The 25909-nt window shown below is 44.9% G+C and overlaps 2 protein-coding genes across 7 annotated transcripts in view; one reads left to right on the top strand and one right to left on the bottom strand.

Moving 5' to 3' along the window:
• Positions 1-25909, top strand: part of pola2 (polymerase (DNA directed), alpha 2) — a 249450-nt gene that overhangs the window by 136303 nt on the left and 87238 nt on the right. For 4 of the 5 annotated variants that reach the window (XM_063036321.1, XM_063036322.1, XM_063036319.1 and 1 more), the window contains exon 4: positions 15763-15844. In XM_063036321.1, the coding sequence (XP_062892391.1) occupies positions 15763-15844 (82 nt within the window). Of the gene's footprint in view, positions 1-10221; positions 10350-15762; positions 15845-25909 lie in introns of all 5 variants that reach the window. The other variant, XM_063036325.1, reaches the window with a different exon arrangement.
• LOC134339641 (phospholipase A and acyltransferase 3-like) lies at positions 596-17253 on the bottom strand. Of its 2 annotated transcripts, XM_063036332.1 has the most exons (5): positions 17034-17253; positions 16157-16204; positions 2126-2231; positions 1731-1996; positions 596-756 (listed from the first exon to the last, which is right to left on the bottom strand). In XM_063036332.1, exons 1-5 carry the CDS (start codon positions 17037-17039, stop codon positions 622-624), a joined length of 561 nt encoding a protein of 186 aa, XP_062892402.1. In that variant the 5' UTR covers positions 17040-17253; the 3' UTR covers positions 596-621. The 2 variants fall into 2 exon arrangements, with proteins under 2 accessions (XP_062892402.1, XP_062892403.1); XM_063036333.1 differs by lacking the exons at positions 16157-16204; positions 17034-17253 and adding an exon at positions 10065-10215.

The following is a 25909-nucleotide window of genomic DNA, read 5'->3' as shown; positions in this document are numbered from 1 at the left end:
ACTGGAATGTCTCCATCACATCCACAGGATATCATGTCTACTCCTGTAACTATGGAATCCCCATATCACTATTGCAGTACTCTTTGCCCCCTTTTCCTTCTGAGCCACAGCTCGAGATTCCGTGCCTGTGACTGGATCACTGTAGCTTCCCCAATGGTAGGTTGACCTTCTCAACTGTATCCAAAATGGTGTATACTTATTATTGAGGGGAATGGCCACAAGGATACTCTGCACTGGCTGCCCATTTCCCTTCCCTCTCCTGACAGTCATCCATTTGCCTGCCTCCTACAACTTAGAGGTGACTACTTCCCTGTAGCTCCTATCTATCACTTCCTCAGGTTCCTGTATGAAGCTCATCAAGCTACAATTCCAGTTCCTCAACACGTTCGATCAGGTGCAAAGGGTGAACTTGTTGTGCCATGGATTGGGTTTTAATATCTATCCACGTGGACCATCGCACGACTATTCGGAACCAATCAACCCAAAGGTACCAAATTTCCAAATTGCAACATCGATGACAACTCAGTCAATGGAGTTAATTAAACTCTTTATTTATGGACTGTTGGTTCCTGTTTTCAACAGCCCAGCACTCCCTTTATTCATCAGTAGTTACCTTCAATGTCATTTTGAAAGAATACGATCAAAAATGTAATACCCAACCATAAAACCGCCAACACTAGCAGCAGCCGCAGCAGTTGCTGGCAGAGCCAATATGCTGAGACCAGACCAAAGTACACCTCCAGCACACTTCCAAACCTGTGGATAAAGAATACACAAATTACAGTAAAAATACAATAAAAATGTTTCAAGTGACTGGTGGAGGCACAGCTTAAACGGCATCTATAAGTTGGCCAACGGTACCACTGTTTTTGGCAGAATCTCATCTGGCAACAAGGAGACCTACAGCTGTGAGATATATCAGCTGGTTGAGGGGTGTCACAGCGACAACAGCCTTGCACTCAACTTCAGTCAGACCAATCAACTGACAATTGGACTTCGGAGAGATGAAGTCGGGAGAATGCACACCAGTTCTCATTGAGAGGTCAGCAGTGGAAAGGGTGAGCGGCTTCAAGAAGAAGGCATGTCAGCAGCTCCCCTTCGTTACCAAAGACTTACAAATTTCTACTGATACATGGTGGTGGGAATTCACATCGGTAACACCGCCGCCTGGTATGGTGGCTCCAATGTGCAGGGTCACAAGAGGGTACAGAGTGATGTTGACTCAGCCAGCTCCATCACTGGCGTGCACTGCAGGGGTGGTCATGGCACAAACAATAGGAGCATTTAAGAGAGTCTTAGATCGACACATGATTGTATAGGAAATGGCAGGACGTATGGACATTCTGTAGGTAGAAGGGATAAGTTTAGTTGGCCATTTGATTACTAATTTAATTAGTTAGGCAGAGTGTTTGGGCTGAATGACCTGTTCCTGTGCTGTACTCTTCTATGTTCTATTTTGGTCATTTTTATGTCTTTGCACTGTACTCCTGCCATAGGATGAAACAATTTCACGCCATCCCACTCAGTGATATTAATTGTGATTCTGATTCTGGTCCAGCCTCTTGTCCAACCTGAACCCGAGTGGACTGAGCGGAATCTCCCTGCCATTACTGTTTCATAAAGCCATTAAACATGGAACCCCCGTGTAACATGTCCTGTATACTTAGATAGCTGCTGGGTGGGAGAAATATACCCCCCAACCCCCCACCAAAATCATGCTTTGCACTTACCTGATACGACAAACCTTTTCCATAACGAACTGAATTAACAAAGTGCTCGCAATTTGCTCCCAATACTTGGTATCGCTTTTTTTTCCCAACTTCTGATTTTGCTCTTTCTACAATCTTATGACGGGGAAAAGGTCTCCACTTTCTGTCTGCATCGTTGTTGATGCGCCAGCAATCATTTCCAATGACCATAGCAAGAGGCTCTCTCTTAACCACAGCAATGGCTGTAGAACTAGAATATCCATAAGACACATCCACACTCGCTCCATCTAGAACATATGTGAAAGGGTTTTGTTTTACTAAACCTGATTGAGTAACAGTGCTGGTTAAATGAAATATGACAGATTTGCTTCAATCCAAGATATGTTCAACAGGAGAAAAAAATCAGCAGCTTTTACCTGAAGTTAAATGTACAACATCTCCATCTCCAATGTAGATGGCCCAATGTTGATATATACCCCGGGATATTTCAATCGAGTCTCCAGGTTGTGGATCAGGGGAAGGCTGGAAGTGAGGCATGGATCACATTAGAAAGCAGTAGTGGATGTTTGAAAATGTATTTCTTTATAGCTTTATGGATTCTACAGGTTAGGTCACCAAATGATAACTTGAGCGGTATTAATTTCTGGGCTTGCAGGAGTGCATACTGAACCTGCGGGTCGTTCTGGTCTCTCTCTATGCCTATTTTCCCGGTGAATCTGTGTTCCAATGTCTCTAAGGCTGCTTTACCTTTCCAGGACTGTGTGGTCTGGAATGGATGGAAGTAATTTAGATGAGTTTGCAAATTGTACCACAAGATAATTGCCATTCCTAGTGATTCCTGGTGTTCCAGTTCTCTTGAGCAACAGGTCAGTATTTCCCTTGTCTTTGTGGGTGTTTCTCCACTGATCGTCACTTCTCCTGGTCAGGGAAATAATTGCAGCTGTCTGCTGATCCACGATTATCAGCATTATAAGTGACTCTGCCCAGGAATTACGAATTGCCTTATCAATGTACAGGAGGGATCAGATTGTGGAAGATGGGTTTAAGGAGGACAATCCCTGTCCATCGGTCAGTTTCAATTATACCAGTGCCTCGGAAGAATCTAGTGTCCAATAGCACGTAAATCCACATTGATGAAGTGTTTTGAGAGGTATCAAAACACATCATGTCAACATGTCAACTCCAATTTCCTTACTGAAGCAACAGGTCCACAGCAGATGCCATCTCGTTGGCTCTTCACTCAAACCTGGAACATCTGGACGGCAAAGATACATACATCAAGATGCTCTTTATCAACTTCAACTCAACATTCAATATTATCATCCCAACAAAACTGATCAATAAGCTCCAAGACCTTGGTCTCAATACCTCCTGTTCAATTGGATCCTTGATTTCCTCACTTATAGATTTCCAGTTCGGATTGGCATCAACATCTCCTCCACAACTTCTATCAGTACAGGTGCACCACAAGGCTGTGTGCTTAGCCCCTGCTCTACTCACTTTACACTTATGACTGTGTAGCTAAGCACAGCTCCAATGCCACGTTCAAGTCTGCTGATGACACCACTGTTATAGGCTGAATCAAAGGTGTGATGAATCAGCATACAGGTAGGTAGAGTGGTGCCACAACAACAACCTCTCACTCATTGTCAGCAAGACAAAGGAGCTGATTATTAACTTCAGGAGAAGGAAACCAGAGGTCCATGAGCCAGTCCTCCTCAGAGGATCAGAGGTAGAGAAGGTTAGCAACTTTAAATTTGGTGTTATTATTATGAGGAAGGTGTGGCAGAGCCTCTACGTCTGAGTTTGTCAGGTTTCAAACGACATCTAAAAGTTTGACAAACTTCTATAGATGTGTAGTGCAGGGTATATTGGCTGACTCCACTACAGCCTGGTATGGAAATACCAATGTCCTTGAATGGAAAATCAGACAAAATATAGTGGATACAGCCCAGTCCGTCACGGGTAAAGCCCTCCCCACCATTGAGCACATCTACATGAAACGCTGTCGCAGGAAAGAAAGTAGCATCCATCATCACAGACCCACCACCCAGGACTTACTGTCTTCTCACTGCTGCCATCAGGAAGAAGGTGCAGGAGCCTCAGGACCACGTGACCAGGTTCAGGAACCGTTATTACCCCTCAACCAACAGGTTCTTGAACCAAAAGGGATAACTTCATTTTACCTCACTTGCCCCATCATTAAAATGATCCCACAACCTATAGACTCACTTTCAAGGACTCTTTATCTCATGTTCTTGATATTAATTGCATATTTATAATTATTATTGCTTTATTTCTCTATGTTCACAGTTTGTTGGCTTTTGCATACTGGTTGATTGCCCAAGTGCTCTTTCATTGATTCTGCAACGGTTATTATTCTAGTATGGATGTATTGAGTATGCCCGCAAGAACATGAATCTCAGGGTTGTATATGGTGACATGTATGTACTTTGACAATAAATTTACTTTGAACTTGAAACCAGAATCTGGGAAATAGAGACAGAGGTGAACCTGGAAGAAACAAGGGGCCCGAGATATCTTGGAACAATAGCAAGTTTGGAAATTAAATCCAAATGTTTGATTTTAGTGTGAAATTTGGTTGTTGCCTTGCTTATTCAATCAGTGCAGCTTGAAGTGAGGCTTCTCATAAAAGCTTCTCCACCTTGGGGAAGGAGGAGATTGTGTCTTCCCTCTCTGTCACAGACGTAAGCAGTGACCAAATGTCTTTGTACATCAGTCCCCAAATCATTAGTGTTCTTCAACACTGAGCTGATTCCACTACCCATGGTCTCTCTTTCAAGGTCTCCAAAACTCTCGTTCTCAGTATAATTACATTACTTATTTTTTATTATTATTGTTGTACTTTTCAAATCTTTTCTCAGCTTAAGCTGGTACGGGCATAGCCAAGCACACTCATTTCTCAATTGCTGGGAGCTTTTGTTCTATTCTAGTGCTGTTTAGTATTGTGGCTTTTCTGAAGGTGTAGATCGATATTACAGTGTAGGCCTAATTCTTTAAGATTCAAGATTCAAAGATTCAGAAAACTTTATTGTCATTCTAACCGTACATCAGCTCTGCAGGGCAGAATGAGACAGCGTTTCCCAGGAGCAGTGCAATCATAACATAACAAACGCAATACTAAAAAATAAACATAACAATAAATAGTAAAACACAACAGCCAGATGTCAGTTAAAATCAAGTTATAAGTGTCCAGTGCAAGTTAAAAGTGTCCAAAGCAGAGTCAGGTGGAGCAGCTATTTAGCAGTCTGACTGCCTGTGGGAGGAAGCTGTTTAGTAGCCTTGTGGTTTTAGTTTTGATGCTCCTGTAACGTTTGCCTGATGGCAGAAGAACAAACAGTTCATGGAGAGGGTGTGAGGGGTCTTTAATGATGTACCGTGTCTTCTGGAGGCATCGACTCTGAAAGAGGTCTTGGACAGAAGGTAGGGAGACCCCAATAACCTTCTCTGCTCCCCTAACCACCCTCTGCAAGGCTTTTTTGTCGACAGCACTGTAGCTGGAGTACCAGGTTGTGATGCTAAAGGTCAGCACACTCTCAACCACGCCTCTGTAGAACGTAGTTAAGATGTTAGTGGGGAGTGATGCTTGTTTAAGCTTCCTCAGAAAGTGCAATCTCTGCTGGGCCCGTTTCACAATCCCAGTGGTGTTCCTGGACCAGGTGAGATTGTCTGAGATCTGCACCCCAAGGAACTTGATGTTTTCCACTCCCTCCACTGTGGAGCCGCTGATGCTGAGGGGTGTGTGCTCAGGCTGAGACCGTCTAAAATTGACAATCATCTCCTCGGTTTTGGTGACATTAAGCATCAAGTTGTTATCCCTGTACCAGCTCTCTAGGTGTTTGAGCTCCTCCCTGTACACTGTTTCATCATTTTTGCTGATGAGCCCCACCACTGTGGTATCGTCTGCAAATTTAATGATCAGGTTCTCCTTGAATCTGGCTGCACAATCATGTGTTAGCAGTGTAAACAGCAATGGGCTAAGCACACAGCCTTGTGGGGATCCAGTGCTCAGTGTGATGGAGTCCATTGTGTTGTGACTTTGGGCTGATACCGGTTGTTGAAATTACTATCAGGACAATGTATACCCTGTTCATGGTCTGTAGACTTTCAATTTTCTCTTTTAGAGTCATGGGGAAGTACAGTCAAGAAACAGATCCTTCGGCCCATCTCGTCCATGCTGAAACCATTTAAACTGCCTACTCCCATCAACCTGCACCAGGATCACAGCCCTCCAGACCCCTCCCATCCATGTACCTATCCAAATGTCCCTTAAATGTTGAAATTGAGCTTGCACGCACCACTTCCGCTGTCAGGTTATTCCACTCTCTCATCAAGAGGAAGTACTGGCTCTTTTAAGGAATATAAAAATGGATAAGTCTCCGGGTCCTGACAGGATATTCCCTAGGACCTTGAGGGAAGCTAGTGTAGAAATAGCAGGGGCTCTGACAGAAATATTTCAAAATGTCATTAGAAACAGGCATGGTGCCGGAGGATTAGCATATTGCTCATGCTGTTCCTTTGTTTAAAAAGGGTTCTAAGAGTAAACGTAGCAACTATCGGCCTGTGAGTTTGATGTCAGTGGTGGGTAAATTGATGGAAAGTATTCTTAGAGATGATATATATAATTATCTGGATAGACAGGGTCTGATTAGGAACCGTCAACGTGGATTTGTGCATAGAAGGTCATGTTTGACAAATCTTATTGAATTTTTTGAAGAAGTTACTAGGAAAGTTGACGAGGGTAAAGCGGTGGATGTTGTCTATATGGACTTCAGTAAGACAAGGTTTCACACGGAAGGTTAGTTAGGAAGGTTCAATCCTTAGCTATTAATATTGAAGTAGTAAAATGGATTCAGCAGTGGCTGGATGGGAGATGTCAGAGAGTAGTGTTGGATAACTGTTTGTCAGATTGGAGGCCGGTGACTAGAGGTGTGCGTCAGGGATCTGTACGGGGTCCAATGTTGTTTGTCATATACATTAATGATCTGGATGATGGGGTGGTAAATTGCATTAGTAAGTATGCAGATGATACTAAGGTAGGTGGTGTTGTGGATAATGAAGTAGGTTTTCAAAGCTTGCAGAGAGATTTAGACCAGCTAGTAGAGTGGGCTGAAAGATAGCAGATGGAATTTAATGCTGATAAGTGTGAGGTGCTACATTTTGGTAGGACTAATCAAAATAGGACATACATGGTAAATGGTAGGGCATTGAAGAATGCAGTAGAACAGAGGGATCTAGGAATAATGGTGCATAGTTCCCTGAAGGTGGAATTTCATGTGGATAGGGTGGTGAAGAAAGCTTTTGGTATGCTAGCCTTTATAAATCAGAGCATTGAGTATAGGAGTTGGGATGTAATGTTAAAATTGTACAAGGCATTGGTAAGGCCAAATTTGGAGTATTGTGTACAGTTCTGGTCACCAAATTATAGAAAAGATGTCAACAAAATAGAGAGAGTACAGAGAATATTTATTAGAATGTTACCTGGGTTTCAGCACCTAAGTTACAGAGAAAGGTTGAACAAGTTGGGTCTTTATTCTTTGGAGCGTAGAAAGTTGAGGGGGGACTTGATAGAGTTATTTAAAATTTTGAGGGGGATAGATAGAGTTGACATGGATAGGCTTTTTCCATTGAGAGAAGGGGAGATTCAAACAAGAGGTCATGAGTTGAGAGTTAGGGGGCAAAAGTTTAGGAGTAACATGAGGGGGAACTTCTTTACTCAGAGAGTGGTAGCTGTGTGGAACAAGCTTCCAGCAGAAGTGGTTGAGGCAGGTGTGATATTGTCATTTAAAGTAAAATAGGATAGATATATGGACAGGAAAGGAATGGAGGGTTATGGGCTGAGTGCTGGTTGGTGGGACTAGGTGAGAGTAAGCATTCGGCACGGACTAGAAGGGCCGAGATGGCCTGTTTCTGTACAGTAATTGTTATGTGGTTCTATGGTTATCAGATAAGATTATTCTGAGGCAAGCAGGGAATAATAAAACAGGTCTAAATTTAGCTTGATACAAATCATTCATCACCGATTTAAACACCGATCTTTGACACATTACTTTGGGACTATAATCTTCTACCAATCGAAATTTGTGATTTCCGTAAACCATAATTCTTTTCTGATGGGCAAGTCGAATTAACTGTTCCTTAATATGTACATAATAAAATCGTAATATAATATGCCTTGGTTTGAGATCCAACGCCCTTTTCATTCTCGGGACTCGAAGTGCACGATCCAGAATTGGTAGCTTTGAGAACATTTCTGAGCCTTCCTTAAAAATTGAGAGAAAAATTCAGTGGGATCTTCTCCTTTTTCAATATCTTCAGACAGGCTACTTATTTTAATATTTTGTCTGCGACTTCAACCTTCCAGATCAACCATCTTAATTTTCTGTTGCTCCAATGTTTGAATAACCGAATACAGTTTCCTTTCCAGAATCTCGACTCTGCCTTCTATCTTCTTGTCAGCTTCCTCAAGTTCAAAAACACGTCCCTGTAACTCCTTGGTCTCCCGTTTAAATGTTTCCATTGCATTATTGATCATCCTTAACATCAAATCCACGGCATTGATTTTCTCTTCCAATTTCGAATCTCTCTGCTCGATTTTCTCATTCAATGATTTCGAAATTTTTGCTTCCAGTTTCAAATTTTTTGGTCGATTTTTTCATCCAGTAATTTCAATATTGCATCCAAGGTAAGCTCCCCCTTTCCACTGCTTTCAGCTAATATCTTTTGTCCTCTGTTACCCATTTTCACTAGATAAGGATCAAATTTCAAGCATATGAAAATGTTATATGCTTTAGGATATTTAAGTAATAGAAGAGTGGTAAAAGATTGAAAAGTTTAGGAGCAAGCCTCAACTCAACTCACTCCATCTGGCTAGAGAGTCCAAAAATGAATCTCAGTGTGTTATTGGTGACATATGCATACTTCGGTAATAAATTTACTTTGTTCTTTGGTTATCCCTGCATTTCATTCAGGACGTTGGCCATCTACTCATTCTTGACAAATCTGCCCCTTTACATTTCTCTCTCTGCTTCACTGGCCCTCTAAATTCTTTTTTTAGAGACAACGTGCAAAGACGACAAATTGTGCAAGTGCAAAAGGGAAAGGAATATACGCTGCGAAGGAAAAAGGAAATGTCTGTGAAGAATAAGAATTTCGGGTGGTATATTGTATACATTTCTCTGATATTAAATGTACCTATTGGAATAAATAATAAATAAATAAGCAATAAATATCAGGAACATGAGACGAAGAGTTGCTGAACGTGAGTCTATAGGTTGTGGGAACAGTTCAGTGATGGAACTGTTGCTGAACTGTGTCGCTGATAATAATCCTGATTCTGATTCATCGCCTGAACACCGCATGAGAGCAAAGAAAACTACAGGAAAATATCCAACTGCATCTAGTCCCACCTATTATCAACAGATTCTGGTCTCCCGATGCCCTGTTGGCGGGTGGCCCTTGGCCGTTTCCTAACTGGTGGACACGGATCTGTCTGGCATCGCTATCTGGGAACAACACACACAAAAGTCTGGAGAAATTCAGCAGGTCAGGCAGCATCTATGGAAATAAATAAACTGTTGATGTTTTGGGCCGAGAAGGGTTGAACACACATTTTTTGTGAGTTGCCCTGGATTTCCAGTACCTGTGGAATCTCTTTATCGATAAGCGGGTGTGGTGATATCACATGTCAGAACGTCAGAGCTCTGAGCATGCGCAGAAGTGATGGAATGATCGAGAAGCATGGCAATATAAAACGTGGTTTTTTGTTGCTGTTAAATAAAAGTTCAATTCTTCCAAAATATGGTTCATTATTAGTAAACCACGGTACATATTAATATAAAGAACGCAACAGCGGGAACCTACCTGATTGTCACAAAAATCTGTGGGTCAATTGTTTAAGAAAAATAACAAATGGCTTGAGTCGCAAAAATAGATTGAGGTGCTTTTATTTACCTCGAAACAAGACAAAAACTGAAAAAAAAACAATATATATATATAGCCATCCTCAGACTGAACACAAAAGAAAACGAAAACCCAAAGCCTTGGTAACCTGAGGCTTATAACTGCTAAGCCCCACCCCCAGACCAACCAAAAGCTAATTAACTCAATTATCCAATTAAAGATGGTATCCTCCACCATCAGCAGACCTGTGCAGGTTGCTGCTGCCTCTCTATGAGACAGCTCCATGCAGCAGCTCTGGTTCAGACCAGTCACTATTACTGCTGGGGATGAGTGTTTTACCGAGTGTGCCATGTGCCGTCCGTAGTCAGTGACGGGCCTTCATCACATTGATGAATGGAGATAAAATTCAAAAACATTTTCTAATTAACTTACCTTTTGACTTGACATTTTGTTTGAACACCGCTATAGATTGGAATGTCTGTTTCTTCTGAAAGTACTTGTTCTTCTTGTTTTGCTCTTGGCACAAGTTTGGACTTGCTTTTGTTTTTTTACGCAATTTTCTCTATGACTTTCTGAACCACCCGCCAAGGGACACGGATCAAGTCCCAGGGATGTGACGCATGCCTTGACGGCACGTCCATCTGGCGCCGGGCCTATCAGAGGACAGTGACGCCGTCGAAGTGAGCTAGCGAAAGGTTTCTTCTCTCTGGCCAAGATGTGAGTACATCTGACATTCTCCGTGTAACTGCATGTATGGTAGTATGGGAGGTGTGCACACTTATTGTTGGGGGCTTATGCATCCCAAAGTGCCCCTCGAGAAGTGCAGGGGATGGGGTGGCGGTGAGTTGCCTCTTAAAGTCACAGAACATGAACATTGCAGCCTAATGTTTGGCCCATAAAGTTGTGCCAAACTTTTAACCTACTCTAAGATCAATCTAAACGCAAACAACAGGAATTCTGCAGATGCTGGAAATTCAAGCAACACACATCAAAGTTGCTGGTGAACGCAGCAGGCCAGGCAGCATCTATAGGAAGAGGCGCAGTCGACGTTTCAGGCCGAGACCCTTCGTCAGGACTAACTGAAGGAAGAGTGAGTAAGGGATTTGAAAGCTGGAGGGGGAGGGGGAGATGCAAAATGATAGGAGAAGACAGGAGGGGGAGGGATAGAGCCGAGAGCTGGACAGGTGATAGACAAAAGGGGATACGAGAGGATCATGGGACAGGAGGTCCGGGAAGAAAGATGGGGGGGGTGACCCAGAGGATGGGCAAGAGGTATATTCAGAGGGACAGAGGGAGAAAAAGGAGAGTGAGAGAAAGAATGTGTGCATAAAAAAGAGTAACAGATGGGGTACGAGGGGGAGGTGGGGCCTAGCGGAAGTTAGAGAAGTCAATGTTCATGCCATCAGGTTGGAGGCTACCCATACGGAATATAAGGTGTTGTTCCTCCAACCTGAGTGTGGCTTCATCTTTACAGTAGAGGAGGCCGTGGATAGACATGTCAGAATGGGAATGGGATGTGGAATTAAAATGTGTGGCCACTGGGAGATCCTGCTTTCTCTGGCGGACAGAGCGTAGATGTTCAGCAAAGCGGTCTCCCAGTCTGCGTCGGGTCTCACCAATATATAAAAGGCCACATCGGGAGCACCGGACGCAGTATATCACCCCAGTCGACTCACAGGTGAAGTGATGCCTCACCTGGAAGGACTGTTTGGGGCCCTGAATGGTGGTAAGGGAGGAAGTGTAAGGGCATGTGTCTCCTGTCTTCTCCTATCATTTTGCATCTCCCCCTCCCCCTCCAGCTTTCAAATCCCTTACTCACTCTTCCTTCAGTTAGTCCTGACAAAGGGTCTCGGCCTGAAACGTCGACTGCGCCTCTTCCTATGTATGCTGCCTGGCCTGCTGCGTTCACCAGCAACTTTGATGTGTGTTGCTAAGATCAATCTAATGCTTTCCTCCCAAGTAGCCCTCCAGCTTGTTTCACTCACGTACCTATCTAAGAGTCTCTTAAATGATCGGCTTCTACCACCACGCTTGGTAATGTGTTGCGCACACCCAGCACTCTCTGTGTGCTTTAAAAGACAAACAACCTCAGGCATCCTCCCTATACTTTCCTCCAATTACCCCAAAATTAAACCATCTCGAATTGGCTATTTCTGGCCTGGAAAAGAAGACTCTAGCTGTCCACCCTATCTCTCCCTCTTCTCATCTTATACATTTCCATGAAGTCACTTCTGATCCTCCTTCACACTGAAGAGAAGAGCCCTTGTTCGTTTACCCTAACATTGGGAGACCGCCAGTCTCCCTGAGGTCTCCGACATTAAGGAAAGACCGCACTGAGGAAGTGATAGATGGGAGCCACCCCTCACTTGCAGGCAGCAGGTACCTGGGTCGCGGTCTGGAAAGGGACAGGGACTAGGCAGCCAGTGCAGAGTATCCCTGTGGCCGCTCACCACAAAAATAAGTATACTGCTTCGATCGACAACCTACCAGTGGGAAAATGCAGCGACCTGGTCCCTGATGCCGAGTCTGTCCCTGTGGCTCAGGAGGGAAGGGGATGCGGGAAGAGGAGTGCAGTACTGATGGAGGATTCCATAATTAGAGGACAGACAGGAGACTCTGTGGATGTGGAAGAGACACCCGGATGGTACGTTGCCTCCCATGTTCCAGGGTCAGGGATGTCTCAGATCAGTCCACATCATTCTAAAAGGGGCGGGTGAACAGCCAGAAGTCATGGTACATATTGGTACCAAAGACATAGGTAGGAAAAGGGAGGCGGTCCTGGAGAGAAAATGTAGGGAGTTAGGTAGAAAGCTGAAAAGCGGGACCTTCAGGGTAGTTATGTCTGGATTGCTGCCTCTGCCATGCGCCAGTGAGGGTAGGAATGGGATGATTTGGCAGATGTCTGCTTGACTGAAGAATTGGTGCAGGGGGCAGAGGTTCAGATTTCTGGGTAGTTGGGGTCTCTTACAAAAAGGACAGGTTACACCTGAATCTGAGGGAGACCAATAACCTTGTGGGCAGGTTGGCTAGAGCTGTTGGGGAGAGTTTAAGCCACTTTGGCATGGGGGATGGGAACTGGAGTGATAGGGCTGAGGATGGGGCAGTGGGTACACAAGTAGATGCAGTGGGTAGTGAGACTGTGAAGAAGAACAGACAGATGATAGGGCAAAACCGCAGTCAGTGGGATGAGTTAAAGAGTAACAGGAGACCAAAATCAAAAAGGGTGGCAAATACAGGACTGATGGCGTTACATTTGAATGCACACAGTAAACAGAATAAAGTAGGTGATCTCGTAACGCAGTTAGAGATTGGCGGATATGATGTCGTGGGCATCACTAAGTTGTGGCTGAAAAAGATAATAGTTAGGACCTTAACTTCCAAGATTGCACATTGCATTGAAAGGACAGCCAGGTAGGCAGAGGGGGTGGGATGGTTCCATTGTTAAAAATTTTAAATCAAGTCCTTGGAAAGAGATGACGTAAGATTGCAAGATATAGAATCTTTATGGGTAGCTAAGAAACTGCAAGGGTAAAAAGTCTCTGATCGGAGCTATATACTGTACAGGGCTCCGAACAGTAGCCAGAATGTGGACTGCAAATTACAAGGGGAGATAGAAACTGCATGTCAAAAGGGCAATACATACAAAATGCTGGTGGAATGCAGCAGGCTAGACAGCGTCCATAGGAAGAAGCACAGTTGACGTTTCAGGCCGAGACCCTTCGTCAGGACTAACTGAAAGAAGAGGTAGTAAGAGATTTGAAAGTGGGAGGGGAAGGAGGAGATCTGAAATGATAGGAGAAGACAGGAGGGGGAGGGATGGAGCTAAGAGCTGGAAAGTTGATTGGCAAAAGGGATGCAAGGCTGGAGAAGGGAGAGGATCATGGGACAGGAGGCCTAGGTAGAAAGAAAGGGGGAGGGGAGCACCAGAGGAAGATGGAGAGCAGGCAAGGAGTTATTGTGAGAGGGACAGAGAGAGAGAAAAAAAGGAAAAAGCAATAATTAAGTAAATAAATAAATAAGGGATGGGGTAAAAACGGGAGGAGGGGCATTAACAGAAGTTAGAGGAGTCAATGTTCATGCCATCAGGTTGGAGGCTACCCAGACGGAATATAAGGTGTTGTTCCTCCAACTTGAGTGTGGCTTCATCTTGACAGTAGAGGAGGCCACTGATAGACATATCAGAATGGGAATGGGACATGGAATTAAAATGTGTGGCCATTGGGAGATCCTGCTTTCTCTGGTGGACAGAGCATAGGTGTTCAGCAAAATGGTCTCTCAGCCTGCATTGGGTCTCGCCAATATATAGAAGGCCAAATCGGGAGCACCAGATGCAGTATATCACACCAGCCGACTCACAGGTGAAATGTCGCCTCACCTGGAAGGACTGTCTGGGGCCCTGAATGGTGGTGAGGGAGGAAGTGTAAGGGCATGTGTACCACTTGATCCACTTACAAGGATAAGTGCCGGGAGGGAGATCGATGGGAAGGGATGGGGGTAGTTCTTCATTAATTCTATTATATTCCTAATTTTTAGGGTGTATTGGACAGAAAAAAGTAACTATTTGTTATGTTCACTCCTGTAAACCCAATCTATCCAGCATCTCCTAATAAGTAAAGACTAGATAAGTTTACAGGAGTGAAAAAAAACAAACACATTGAAAATATTTTCTATTCCAGGACATAACCTGAATTTTGTCCGTAACACTATAAGTTATAGGAGCAGAATTAGGCCATTTGGCCCATTGAATCTGCTCCACCATTTCATCATGGCTGATCGATTTCCCTCTCAGCCCCAATCTCCTGCCTTCTCCCTGTATCCCTTCATACCCTGACTAAGAATCTGTCAACCTCTGCCTTAAATATATCTGATAACCTGGCCTCTGTACATCATTCCTCCCTTTCCTTCTCTCACTTGGATCCACCCATCACCTACCAACTCTATACACTGTTCCCACTCCCCCTCTCCCTCACCTGGATCCACCCATTACCTCCCAACTACTTACATCATTCCCACTCTTCCTCGGTCTGCCTGTGGCAACAAATTCCACAGATTCACCACTCTCTGGCTAAACAAATTCCTCCTCATCCCCGTACTAAAAGGACATCCCGCTATTCCTCTGGTCTTAGAGCACCCCCACCCACCACCTTCCACTCTATTGAAGCTTTTCAACATCCAATTGGTTTCAATGAGGTCACCCTTCATTCTTCTGAACTGCAGTGAGTAGAGACCCAGCACTCTTTCTAATGCTACCACATTGTTCCTGTAGTGTGGTGACCAGAACTTTACCATATAACCATATAACAATTACAGCACGGAAACAGGCCATCTCGGCCCTTCTAGTCTGTGCCGAACTCCTACTCTCACCTAGTCCCACCAACCTGCACTCAGCCCATAACCCTCCATTCCTTTCCTGTCCATATATCTATCCAATTTAACTTTAAACGACAACATCGAACCTGCCTCAAACACTTCTGCTGGAAGCTCGTTCCACACAGCTACCACTCTCTGAGTAAAGAAGTTCCCCCTCATGTTACCCCTAAACTTTTGCCCTTTAACTCTCAACTCATGTCCTCTTCTTTGAATCTCCTCCATTCTCAATGGAAAAAGCCTATCCACGTCAACTCTATCAATCCCCCTCATGATTTTAAACACCTCTATCAAGTCCCCCCTCAACCTTCTACGTTCCAAAGAATAAACCTAACTTGTTCAACCTTTCTCTGTAACTTAAGAGATGAAACCCAGGCATTAGTAAATCTCCTCTGTACTCTCTCAATTTTAATGACATCTTTCCTATAATTCGGTGACCAGAACTGTACACAATACTCCAAATTTGGCCTTACCAATGCCTTATACAATTTCAACATTACATCCCAACTCCTATACTCAATGCTCTGATTTATAAAGGCCAGCATACCAAAAGCTTTCTTCACCACCCTATCCGCATGAGATTCCACCTTCAGGGAACTATGCACCATTATTCCTAGATCCCTCTGTTCTACATTTACATAATACTCTGGCTGTGGTCTGACCCCTGTTTGTCCAGCTGCAATATGTAAACTCACTGAATGCTTCAGTCTATGAAGTCAGGCTTGTCAACTGCGTCCTTATCCAATATGTCTTTGCTTTCAAGGAGCTGTGGAGTTGGACATCCGAGGTTCCCCTGTACATCAACACGACTGAGCTCCCTGTGGCGAGGCAAGGATGGGTTGGAGGTAAGAGTGAGGACAGCCCAGGCTAGAAGGGTCTTTGAAGTGCATAACTCCCCTTAGCCTAGCAGGCTATTTCACTTCCTGAGGTGGGGTAAGAGTATATTTGAAGGATGAGAAGGGCACACACATTAACAAAGGGACAATTGCTTTACTAACTTCAGAGTATCATCAGGTGTCATTCTGTGGTTTCTACTGACTTTTAACACCTGTAACGTGAATGGCAATGGATCTTGCAAGTAAGGAGTTCGAACACACATATTTTAAATGGTCGATATCCGTAATTGCTCATCAATTTTGTATAAGAATGGCACTTACCTGTCCTGGCCTCAGAACAGTTTGGTGCCGGGGGCCACAGTGTTCTCTCTGTGCACAAGTAAAATAAAGTACAGTTGAGGAATGAATGCAGGTTTTGAGAGTCCAGTTATCAGCGACAACACGGTGTCTATCCTGTAAATGTGCAGTGTCCCAGAATGCACTGTCTCACGCGTGAGCAGATTAAACTCCACCTGCTGCTGCTCCGACTAACTTCCCAACTGAGGCTTCAGAGAGAGGTGGGGTTCAGCCGGTTCCAATCCGAGTACAGCTCACCGCACCGCCGAGGAACATCTACAGGAGGCGGTGTCTCTAAGGTGACATCCCTTATCAGGGACCCTCCCACCATCTGGACCATACCCTCTTCTCAGTGCTGTCATCGGGCAGGAGGTACAGGAGCCTGAAGACCCGCACCTCCAGGTTCAACATAAGAGACTCTGCAGATGCTGGAAGTCTTGAGCAACACACTCAAAATGCCGGGGGAACTCAGCAGGTCAGGCAGGGAAATGAGGAGACAACGTTTCAGGCCTCCCACAGTTCAAAGACGTACCTGTTAGTAGGTTAATTGGGGCTGGGGTTAAATAGGTGGGTTACTGGGCGACCACAACTTGATGGGCCAGAAGGGCCTGTTGCATGCTGTATATCTAAATAAATAAATACTCCAAGCGTGGTCTAACCGGGGTTTTGTTGAACTGTAGCATTACATCACAGCTCTTGAAGGCCAACTTACATCTCCTTAATCACCCTAGATAACACACTACGTAATTACATCTAGAATTGTCACCCATGCCCTAGTGTAAATAGTCAGAGTCATACAGCACTGAAAAAGACCCTTCGGCCCAACTCATCCATGCCAGCCATCCAAGCTAGTCCCACTTACCCTCATATTCCTCTAGGGTCTAAGCATTTCCTATCTGTGTAACTGTCCAAGAGTCTTTTAGGTTCATGGCTGCTGCTGTTCCTTCTCGCGCATCAGGGCGGCATCCTTTGCAGTTCCCTTAGCATTTGTCTGTTTTTTACGAGGCCGAGTTGCCAGCTCGACACTCAACCCAGCAAGGAAGGAGTCGGCAGGATTCAAACCCGGGACCACTACACCACCAGCCGGCTTCGAGGTTAACTGGTCATGATGAAATGTCCTGTTATCAGGCTAGTGTTAAATCGCTGGGTGGCTGGGTGGTCCAGCTTGTTGGACGGCATCTCTAAATAAATAGAAAAATAATATTTATATTAGTTTATGCTGTTTGTTATGTCTGTAATATACTGTGCAGCTGCTGCAAAAATCTAATTTGTATACAACATTTATACTTTGGGAATGTGTTCGCTCATCATGTGCCGTGTTGTACATGTTGTATATGCCTTGACCATGATTGTTCTTGGCAAATTTTTCTACAGAAGTGATTTGCCATTTCCTTCTTCTGGGGAGTGTCTTTACCAGACCAGTTACCCCACCACCGCACCCCTCCCCCAGCCATTATCAATACTCTTCAGAGATTGCCTGCCTGGCGTCAGTGGTCGCGTAACTGGGACTTGTGATATGTACCAGCTGCTCATACAACCATCCACCACCTGTTCTCATGGCTCTACGTGACCCTGATCGGGTGCTAAGTAGGTGCTACACCTTGCCTAAGGGTGACCTGTGGGCTAGTGGAGGGAAGGAGCGCCTTACACCTCCTTTGGTAGAGACATATCTCCACCCCACCACCCAGGGGAATGGAATGGGGGCACATGACAATAAACTTGACCCATGTCGTTTTGTACCTTGTCACACCTTGTTTTCTTATCCACTACCCCAATGACTCTTGGCTCATCAGCAAACCCAGCAATCGATCCACTTCCATTCTCATCCAAGTCATGTGGAATGGTTCCTTTAGGTTGTCATAGCTGGAAGAATAGAGGGGTTAAGCTCCCACAGTCTATTAAATGCTCCCAGTGATGTCTGCCTCAAATAGCCTCTGACACCCAAGTCCAACTCCTCACCTTGGAACACTCAGAATGCGCAGGTCAGTCAGCATCAGTTGAAAAGATTAGTCGACGTTTCGGGCCGAAACCCTTCATCAGGACTGAAGGAAGAACTTTGGAGAGGGTTTGAAGAATGCTGGTAGTTGAAAAAAACAGTAATTTGAAAGACAAAGGGGTGGGGGAGGGGAACCAGGGAGGTGATTGGCAGGAGAACAATGCGCAGTAGTAGAAGGAGGCAGAAAGATGAGGGAGGTGATGTGAAATAGGGATAGAGGAAGGGAGGGGGCGGGAATTACCGGAAGTTGGAGAATTCTATGTTCATACCAAGGGGCTGGAGACTACCTAGACGGTATATGAGGTGTTGCTCCTCCAACCTGAGTTTAGCCTCATCATGGCGGTAGAGGAGGCCATGTATGGACATATCTGAATGGGAGTGGGAAGCAGAGTTGAAGTGGGTGGCTACTGGGAGATCCTGGCTGTTTTGGCGGACAGAGCGGAGGTGCTCGATGAAGGCCAATTCCTGGCCTTCATGTGTGGCGTAGCCACGAAGGCTGGCGGAACTGTTCTTACTGACAGAATTGTGTTCCCGGTGCCTTAAAACCAGTCGCTTCGGGCAGATGGGCTTGTCAGCCGTGGTCGGCAGCTCATCTAGGAGAAGGAAACTACGATCACAAGCCTCCGCTGCTTTGCGGCTACACCCACTCACGTGGAAGGCTTCTGGAGTAAATCCCAAGCAAAAATTCTGGAGCTGGTGTCTCTAAGGCAGTCCTATGTTGAGTTCAACGCTGACTTGCAGACAGCTAGGACACAATATCCACGGTCAACCCCAACCAAGGGAGGGCCTCATGTGGAAACAGAAACGTGAACCTTTTTTGTCAAGGACCTTATACTTTATACTTTATTGTCACCAAACAATTGTTACCAGAACATACAATCGTCACAACGATATTTGATTCTGCGCTTCCCACTCTCTGGATTACAAATCGATAGTAAATATTAAAAATTTAAATTATAAATCATAAATAGAAAATAGAAAAATGCAAAGTAGGGTAGTGCAAAAAGACCGAGAGGCAGGTCCGGATATTTGAAGGGTACGGCCCAGATCCGGGTCAGGATCCGTTCAGTAGTCTTATCGCAGATGGAATGAAGCTGTTCCCAAGTCTGGCAGTACGAGTCTTCAAGCTCCTGAGCCTTCTCCCGGAGGGAAGAGGGACGAAAAGCGTGTTGGCTGGGTGGGTCGTGTCCTTGATTATCCTGGCAGCACTGCTCCAACAGCGTGCGGTGTGAAGTGAGTCCACGGATGGAAGGTTGGTTTGTGTGATGTGCTGCGCCGTGTTCACGATCTTCTGCAGCTTCTTTCGGTCCTGGACAGGACAACTTCCATACCAGGTTGTGATGCACCCTAGAAGAATGCTTTCTATGGTGCATCTATAAAAATTAGTGAGGGTTTCAGGGGACAGGCCAAATTTCTTTAGTTTTCTCAGGAAGTAAAGGCGCTGGTGGGCCTTCTTGGCAGTGAACTCTGCTTGGTTGGACCAAGTCAGGTCATTTGTGATATTGACCCCGAGGAACTTAAAGCTTTTGACCTGTTCCACTTGCGCGCCACTGATGTAAATGGGGTCGTGCAGTCCACTACTCCTTCTGAAGTCAACAACCAATTCCTTCGTCTTGCTGACGTTGAGGGATAGGCTATTGTCTTTGCACCATGCCACCAGGTTCTTAATTTCCTCTCTGTACTCAAACTCATCATTACCTTTCGTCAGAAAGATAGAAACGCGAGTCAGTTTTCAGTAGCAGAGAAGGTGCAGAGGAGTAGGTGAAAAAGAAGGGCATGTATCTGACAGGGCAGAACTGAAGGGCGAGTGTAGTTGTGCCGATCAGATGATGTTGTCTGTTTTATACACAGTGGCTGCTTTATTATGTATCTCCTGTACCTAATAAAGTGGTCAGTGAGTGTATTTGTGTGGTCTTCTGCTGCTGTAACCCATCCACTTCAAGGTTTGACATGCTGTGCATTCCGAGATGATCTTCTGCACACCACTGTTGTAATGGGTGGTTATTTGAGTTACTGTTGCCTCCCTGTCAGCTTGAACCAGTCTCTCCACTCTCCTCTGACCTCTCTCATTAACAAGGTGTTTTCGCCCACAGAACTGGTGCTCACTGGATGTTTTTTGCTTTTTGTACCATTCTATGTAAACTCGAGGGACTGTTGTGCATGAAAACCCCAAGAGATCGGCAGATTCTGAGATACTCAAACCACCCCATCTGGCGCCAACAGTCATTCAGTCACTTGGATCACGTTGCTTCCCCATTCTGGTGTTTGATCTGAACAACAACTGAACCTCTTGACCATGTCTGCATGCTTTTATGCATTGAGTTGCTGCCACATGATTGGCTGATTAGATATTTCTATTAATAAGCTGGTTTACCTAATAATGAGTGTATGTGCATAGTTGTAAGGCTATGGGATATACCCCGTGGGTCAGACTATACTAATGTAGAGAGGGAATTATGAACAAAAATCACAACAGAATACTGTAGGAAATGGCCAGACAGAATACTGTAGGAAATGTCAGAGAGAAAGGGCAGAGTTATACAAAGTTGGAGAATTTGTTACTGAATCCAGAGATTACAATGGGTAGAAGATGAGGTGTTGATCTTCTAACTTGTGTTGAGCCTCATTGTCACAGCACAGGGAGCTAGGGTAGTAGAGGAATGAGAGGAGAGGAAAGGGGAGAGGGAGAGGGAAAGAGAAAGGGAGGGGAAGAGAGGAAAAGAGGGAGAAGGAGGAGAGAAAGATGGAGAGAGGGAAAGGGAGAAAGGACAATTGGTGCAGGAGTAGGCCATTCAGCCCTTCGAGCCAGCACTGCCATTCACTGTGATCATGGCTGATCATACACTATCAGTATTCGTTTCCTGCCTTCTCCCCATAACCTTTGATTCCGCTCTCTTTAAGAACTCTATCCATCTCTTTTTTGAAAGCATCCAGAGACTTGGCCTCCACAGCCTTCTGGGGCAGAGCATTCCATATATCCATCACTCTCTGGGTGAAAAAGTCTTTCCTCAACTCCGTTCTAAATGGACTACCCCTAATTCTTAATCTGTGGCCTCTGGTTCTGGACTCACCCATCAGCGGGAACATGCTTCCTGCCTGCAGCGTGTCCAATCCCTTAATAATCTTATATGTTTCAATAAGATCCCCTCTCAGCCGTCTAAATTCCAGAGTATACAAGCCCAGTCGCTCCAATCTTTCGACATATGACAGTCCTGCCATCCCAAGAAATTAACCTTGTGAACCTATGCTGCACTCTCTCAATAGCAAGAATGTCCTTCCTCAAATTTGGAGACCAAAACTGCACACAGTACTCCAAGTGTGGTCTCACCAGGGCCCTGTACAGCTGCAGAAGGACCTCTTTGCTCTTATACTCAATTCCCCTTGTTATGAAGGCCAGCATGCCATTAGCTTTCTTCACTGCCTGCTGTACTTGCATGCTTGCTTTCAGTGACTGATGTACAAGAACACCTAGATCTCGTTGTGCTTCCCCCTTTCCTAACTTGACTCCATTTAGATAGTAATCTGCCTTCCCGTTCTTACCACCAAAGTGGATAACCTCACATTTATCCACATTAAACTGCATCTGCCATGCATCTGCCCACTCACCCAGCCCGTCCAATTCACCCTGCATTCTCATAACATCCTCCTCACATTTCACACTGCCACCCAGCTTTGTGTCATCGGCAAATTTGCTAATGTTACTTTTAATTCCCTGATCTAAATCATTAATATATATTATAAACAGCTGCAGTCCCAGCACTGAACCCTGCGGTACCCCACTGGTCACCGCCTGCCATTCCGAAAGGGACCCGTTAATCGCTACTCTTTGTTTTCTGTCAGCCAGCCAATTTTCAATCCATGTCAGTACTCTGCCCCCAGTACCATGGGCCCTAATTTTGCCTACTAATCTCCTATGTGGGACTTTATTAAAGGCTTTCTGGAAGTCCAGGTACACTACATCCACTGGCTCTCCCTTGTCCATTTTCATAGTTACATCCTCAAAAAATTCCAGAAGATTAGTCAAGCACGATTTCCCCTTTGTAAATCCTTGCTGACTCGGACCCATCCTGTTACTACTATCCAGATATGTCGTAATTTCATCTTTTATAATTGACTCCAGCATCTTTCCCACCACCGACGTCAGGCTAACCGGTCTATAATTCCCTGTTTTCTCTCTTCCTCCCTTCTTGAAGAGAGGGACAACATTAGCCACCCTTCAATCCACAGGAACTGATCCTGAATCTATAGAACATTGGAAAATGATTACCAATGCGTCTACAATTTCTAAAGCCACCTCCTTAAGTACCCTGGGATGCAGACCATCAGGTCCCGGGGACTTATCAGCCTTCAGACCCAACAGCCTATCCAACACCATTTCCTGCCTAATATAAATTTCCTTCAATTCATCCATTACCCTAGGTCCTTTGGCCACTATTACATCTGGGAGATTGTTTGTGTCTTCCCCAGTGAAGACAGATCCAAAGTACCTGTTCAACTCGTCTGCCATTTCCTTGTTCCCCATAATAAATTCACCCACTTCTGTCTTCAAGGGCCCAATTTTGGTCTTAACCATTTTTTTCCTTTTCACATACCTAAAGAAGCTTTTACTATCCTCCTTTATATTCTTGGCTAGTTTACTTTCGTACCTCATTTTTTCTCCGCATATTGCCTTTTTAGTTACCTTCTGTTGTTCTTCAAAAGTTTCCCAATCCTCCGGCTTCCCACTTGTCTTTGCTATGTTATACTTCTTCTCTTTTATTTTTATACTATCCATTACTTCCCTTGTCAGCCACGGCCTCCCCTTACTCCCCTTAGGATCTTTTTTCCTCTTTGGAACGAACTGATCCTGCACCTTCTGCATTATTCCCAGAAACACTTGCCATTGCTGTTCCACTGTCATCCCTGCTAGGGTATTGTTCCATTGAATTAAATTCTAGAGAGCACCTTGCATGAACTCCTTGCTCTTTTGGCAAGAGTTATCTTCGATGCAGGTCACTACTCCTTCACCGAAGACTCAATAAGGTTGATCCTTTGTTAAACTGCCAAACGAAACCAACTCCTCTCAATCCTTCGGGTCCTGTACTTCGATAAAGTCTTCACTCTCCCGTACTACTGCTGGAATAAGGTACATCAACACATCTAGCAAAAATTGCCAATCCAGCACTATTGTACCTTGCAACAGAACGGAACGCAACACTCCGTTTTAAAAAAAATGAAACTGCGTCATAAAATAAATATGCAACAAAAATGGAGACACAGCTGCATGTTCTAGCTGGAAAACTGAAAACTAAAAACTCACTGCGTCATCTGGGGTCTTCTCTAATATACCCGTGGTGAACATGTCATCACGTGACCTTGCGGGAAATTTACATCAGGTGACCTCCAAAAGACCACTACATCATTCTCCAAAAAAAATCACAGATCGCCTTGAAGTATGTAACACATGTACTTGATGTTGCACTCCAAGAAGCACACAATACTTCACAAATCAATCAACTGATTCCAATGGCATGGAAACCACGACGATTGGAGCGGATGGATTTGTTGCAGCCTTCATCCGCCTTCACAGCCGTTGAGTTCGATGTAACTTCGTCTGCCTGTTCCACCGTTGAGGTCTTGGTTGGATTGTTCTTTGTCAGGGACCTCACCCTTGACCTTACCGCCATGGGCAGGAGCATAGCTCCAGACGGCATCGCTCTCGGGATCACATGACCACACAAGCTTCTCCACCACGACAAGGTGACAATTCACGGAGAAGCTGAAGATATAAAATGATGATAAAATAGTTAGTGAAAGAAACCAAGACTGTTTGTACTATAACTCTGCCAGTACTGGGACAAGAAGTGCGAATGGAATTCTTTAACGAAAAGGAGGGGAGAATTATGTTAAAGTCCGAGAGCTGGGAAACAACCTTTGAAAAGTAACAGCTACCAGCAGAAGACCCTCTACTTCTCCCTGGAGCCTTAGCACAGGTATTATTGAACGAATGTGCCCAACATAAAAATCATGTGGGAAAGGCCCAAACAGCATAATGTTACTCAAAAAAAGAATGTGCCACTGCCCTATATTAAACAATACGGTATAGCTACTGAAGTGGGAGAAGGGATCGCTCCAGTAATTGACTCATTATTGCAGCAAGGGGTGCTGGTGAAGACACAAAGCCCGTGTAACCCCCCTATATAACCTATCCCAAAAGCGGGCTGGAGTAGCCAGCATAATCAAAGACCCAACCAAGCCCAACATTCTCTCTGTGACAATAATCAACTAGTACAGTGGATTCTGATTAATTGGGGCATTGGTTAATCGTGGCAGCCACTTGTTTGGGCCAACTCTTAAAGAAGTAAAACTAATACCTCTTCCCACCCTGTCACTAGTAAAGATGCTATCCCCTTCTTTCAGTTCCTCGATCTCTGCCTTATCTGCTCTCAGGATGAGGCTTTATTCCCGAACTAATGAGATGTCCTCTTTCTTTCCTTTCCTCCACCATCGACCCTGCCCTCACCCATCCCTTCCACTTCTTGCATGTGTCCTCCCCCAAGCCATCAGACTCCTCAATACCCAGAGCCTGGCTTGACACCAACCTACTATACCCTCTGCTGTGCCTACTGCCTTGTTTATTATTTATTGTAGTGCTTGTATTGTTTTGTGCACTTTATGCAGTCCTGGATAGGTCTGTAGTCTAGTGTAGTTTTTGTGTTTTTTTCTTACGTAGTTCAGTGTAGTTTTTGCATTGTTTCATGTAGCACCATGGTCCTGGAAAACGTTGTCTCATTTTTACTATGTTCTGTACCAGCAGTTATGGTGGAAATGACAATAAAAAGTGACTTGACTTGACTTGACTTGACTTGACTTAATGTCCACCCTCACCCCATCCTCCCACCACCCCACCAGGGATAAGGCTCCTCCTGTCCTCACCTACCACCCCATTAGCCTCCGCGCCCAGCACATAATTGTCTGTAACTTCCGCCATCTTCAATGGGGTCCTATCACCAAGCACATCTTTCTCTCCTCCTCACTTTCCGCTTTCCTCAGCAGCTCCCTTGTCCATCCATCCCTCCCCACTGATCACCCCCCTGGTACTTAGTGGAACAAGTGTTACACCTGCCCCTACACCTCCTCCCTCGCTATCAATCAGGGCTCTTAACAGTCCTTCCAGGTGTGGTGACACTTCACCTGTAAGTTTGTTGGGGTCATATACTGTGTCCGGTGCTCCTGTGTGGCTTCCTGTGTACTGGTGAGACCGGATGCAGATTGGGACACCACCTCGCCAAGTACCAGAAAAAGCGGGATCTCCCGTTGGCCACCCGTTTCAGTTCTACTTCCCACTCCCATTCCGACATGTCAGTGGACAGCCTCTTCTACTGTTGCGATGAGGCCACAGTCAGGTTGGAGGAGCAGCACCTTATATTCCGTCTGGGTAGCCTCCAACCTGATGACATGAACATTAATTTCTCAAACTTACCACCCCCCTTCACCATTCCCATTTCTGTTTCTCTCTCTCACATCTCTTTGCATACCCATCACCTCCTCCTTCTTCCCTTTCTTCCATGAAGAATCTCCCTTATCCGGCCCTTGATCTCTTTCACCAATCAACTTCCCAGCTCTTTACTTCAAAAGAAGAACATTGTACTTCTTGCCCCCCTCCCCCCCCACCTTTTTGCCCTGACTTCTCATCTTTTTTCCAGTCCTGATGAAGGGTCTCAGCTCGAAACGTCAACTGTTTATTCTCCTCTATAGATGCT

The sequence above is a fragment of the Mobula hypostoma genome, chromosome 30 (assembly GCF_963921235.1).
Source record: "Mobula hypostoma chromosome 30, sMobHyp1.1, whole genome shotgun sequence".
In the NCBI taxonomy this organism is placed as follows: Eukaryota; Metazoa; Chordata; class Chondrichthyes; order Myliobatiformes; family Myliobatidae; genus Mobula; species Mobula hypostoma.
The sequence above is the reverse complement of the archived record's forward strand: the minus strand, read 5'-3'. Positions and strand labels throughout refer to the sequence as shown.

Excerpts from the sequence above, each read along its gene's own strand:
- LOC134339641 (XM_063036332.1), bottom strand. Across the intron at positions 2,232-16,156 it reads CTGTTCTGAGGCCAGGACAG|CCTTCCCCTGATCCACAACC; the intron begins GTAAGTGCCATT and ends CCTCACTTCCAG. Across the intron at positions 1,997-2,125 it reads TGTTGTACATTTAACTTCAG|ATGGAGCGAGTGTGGATGTG; the intron begins GTAAAAGCTGCT and ends CATATGTTCTAG.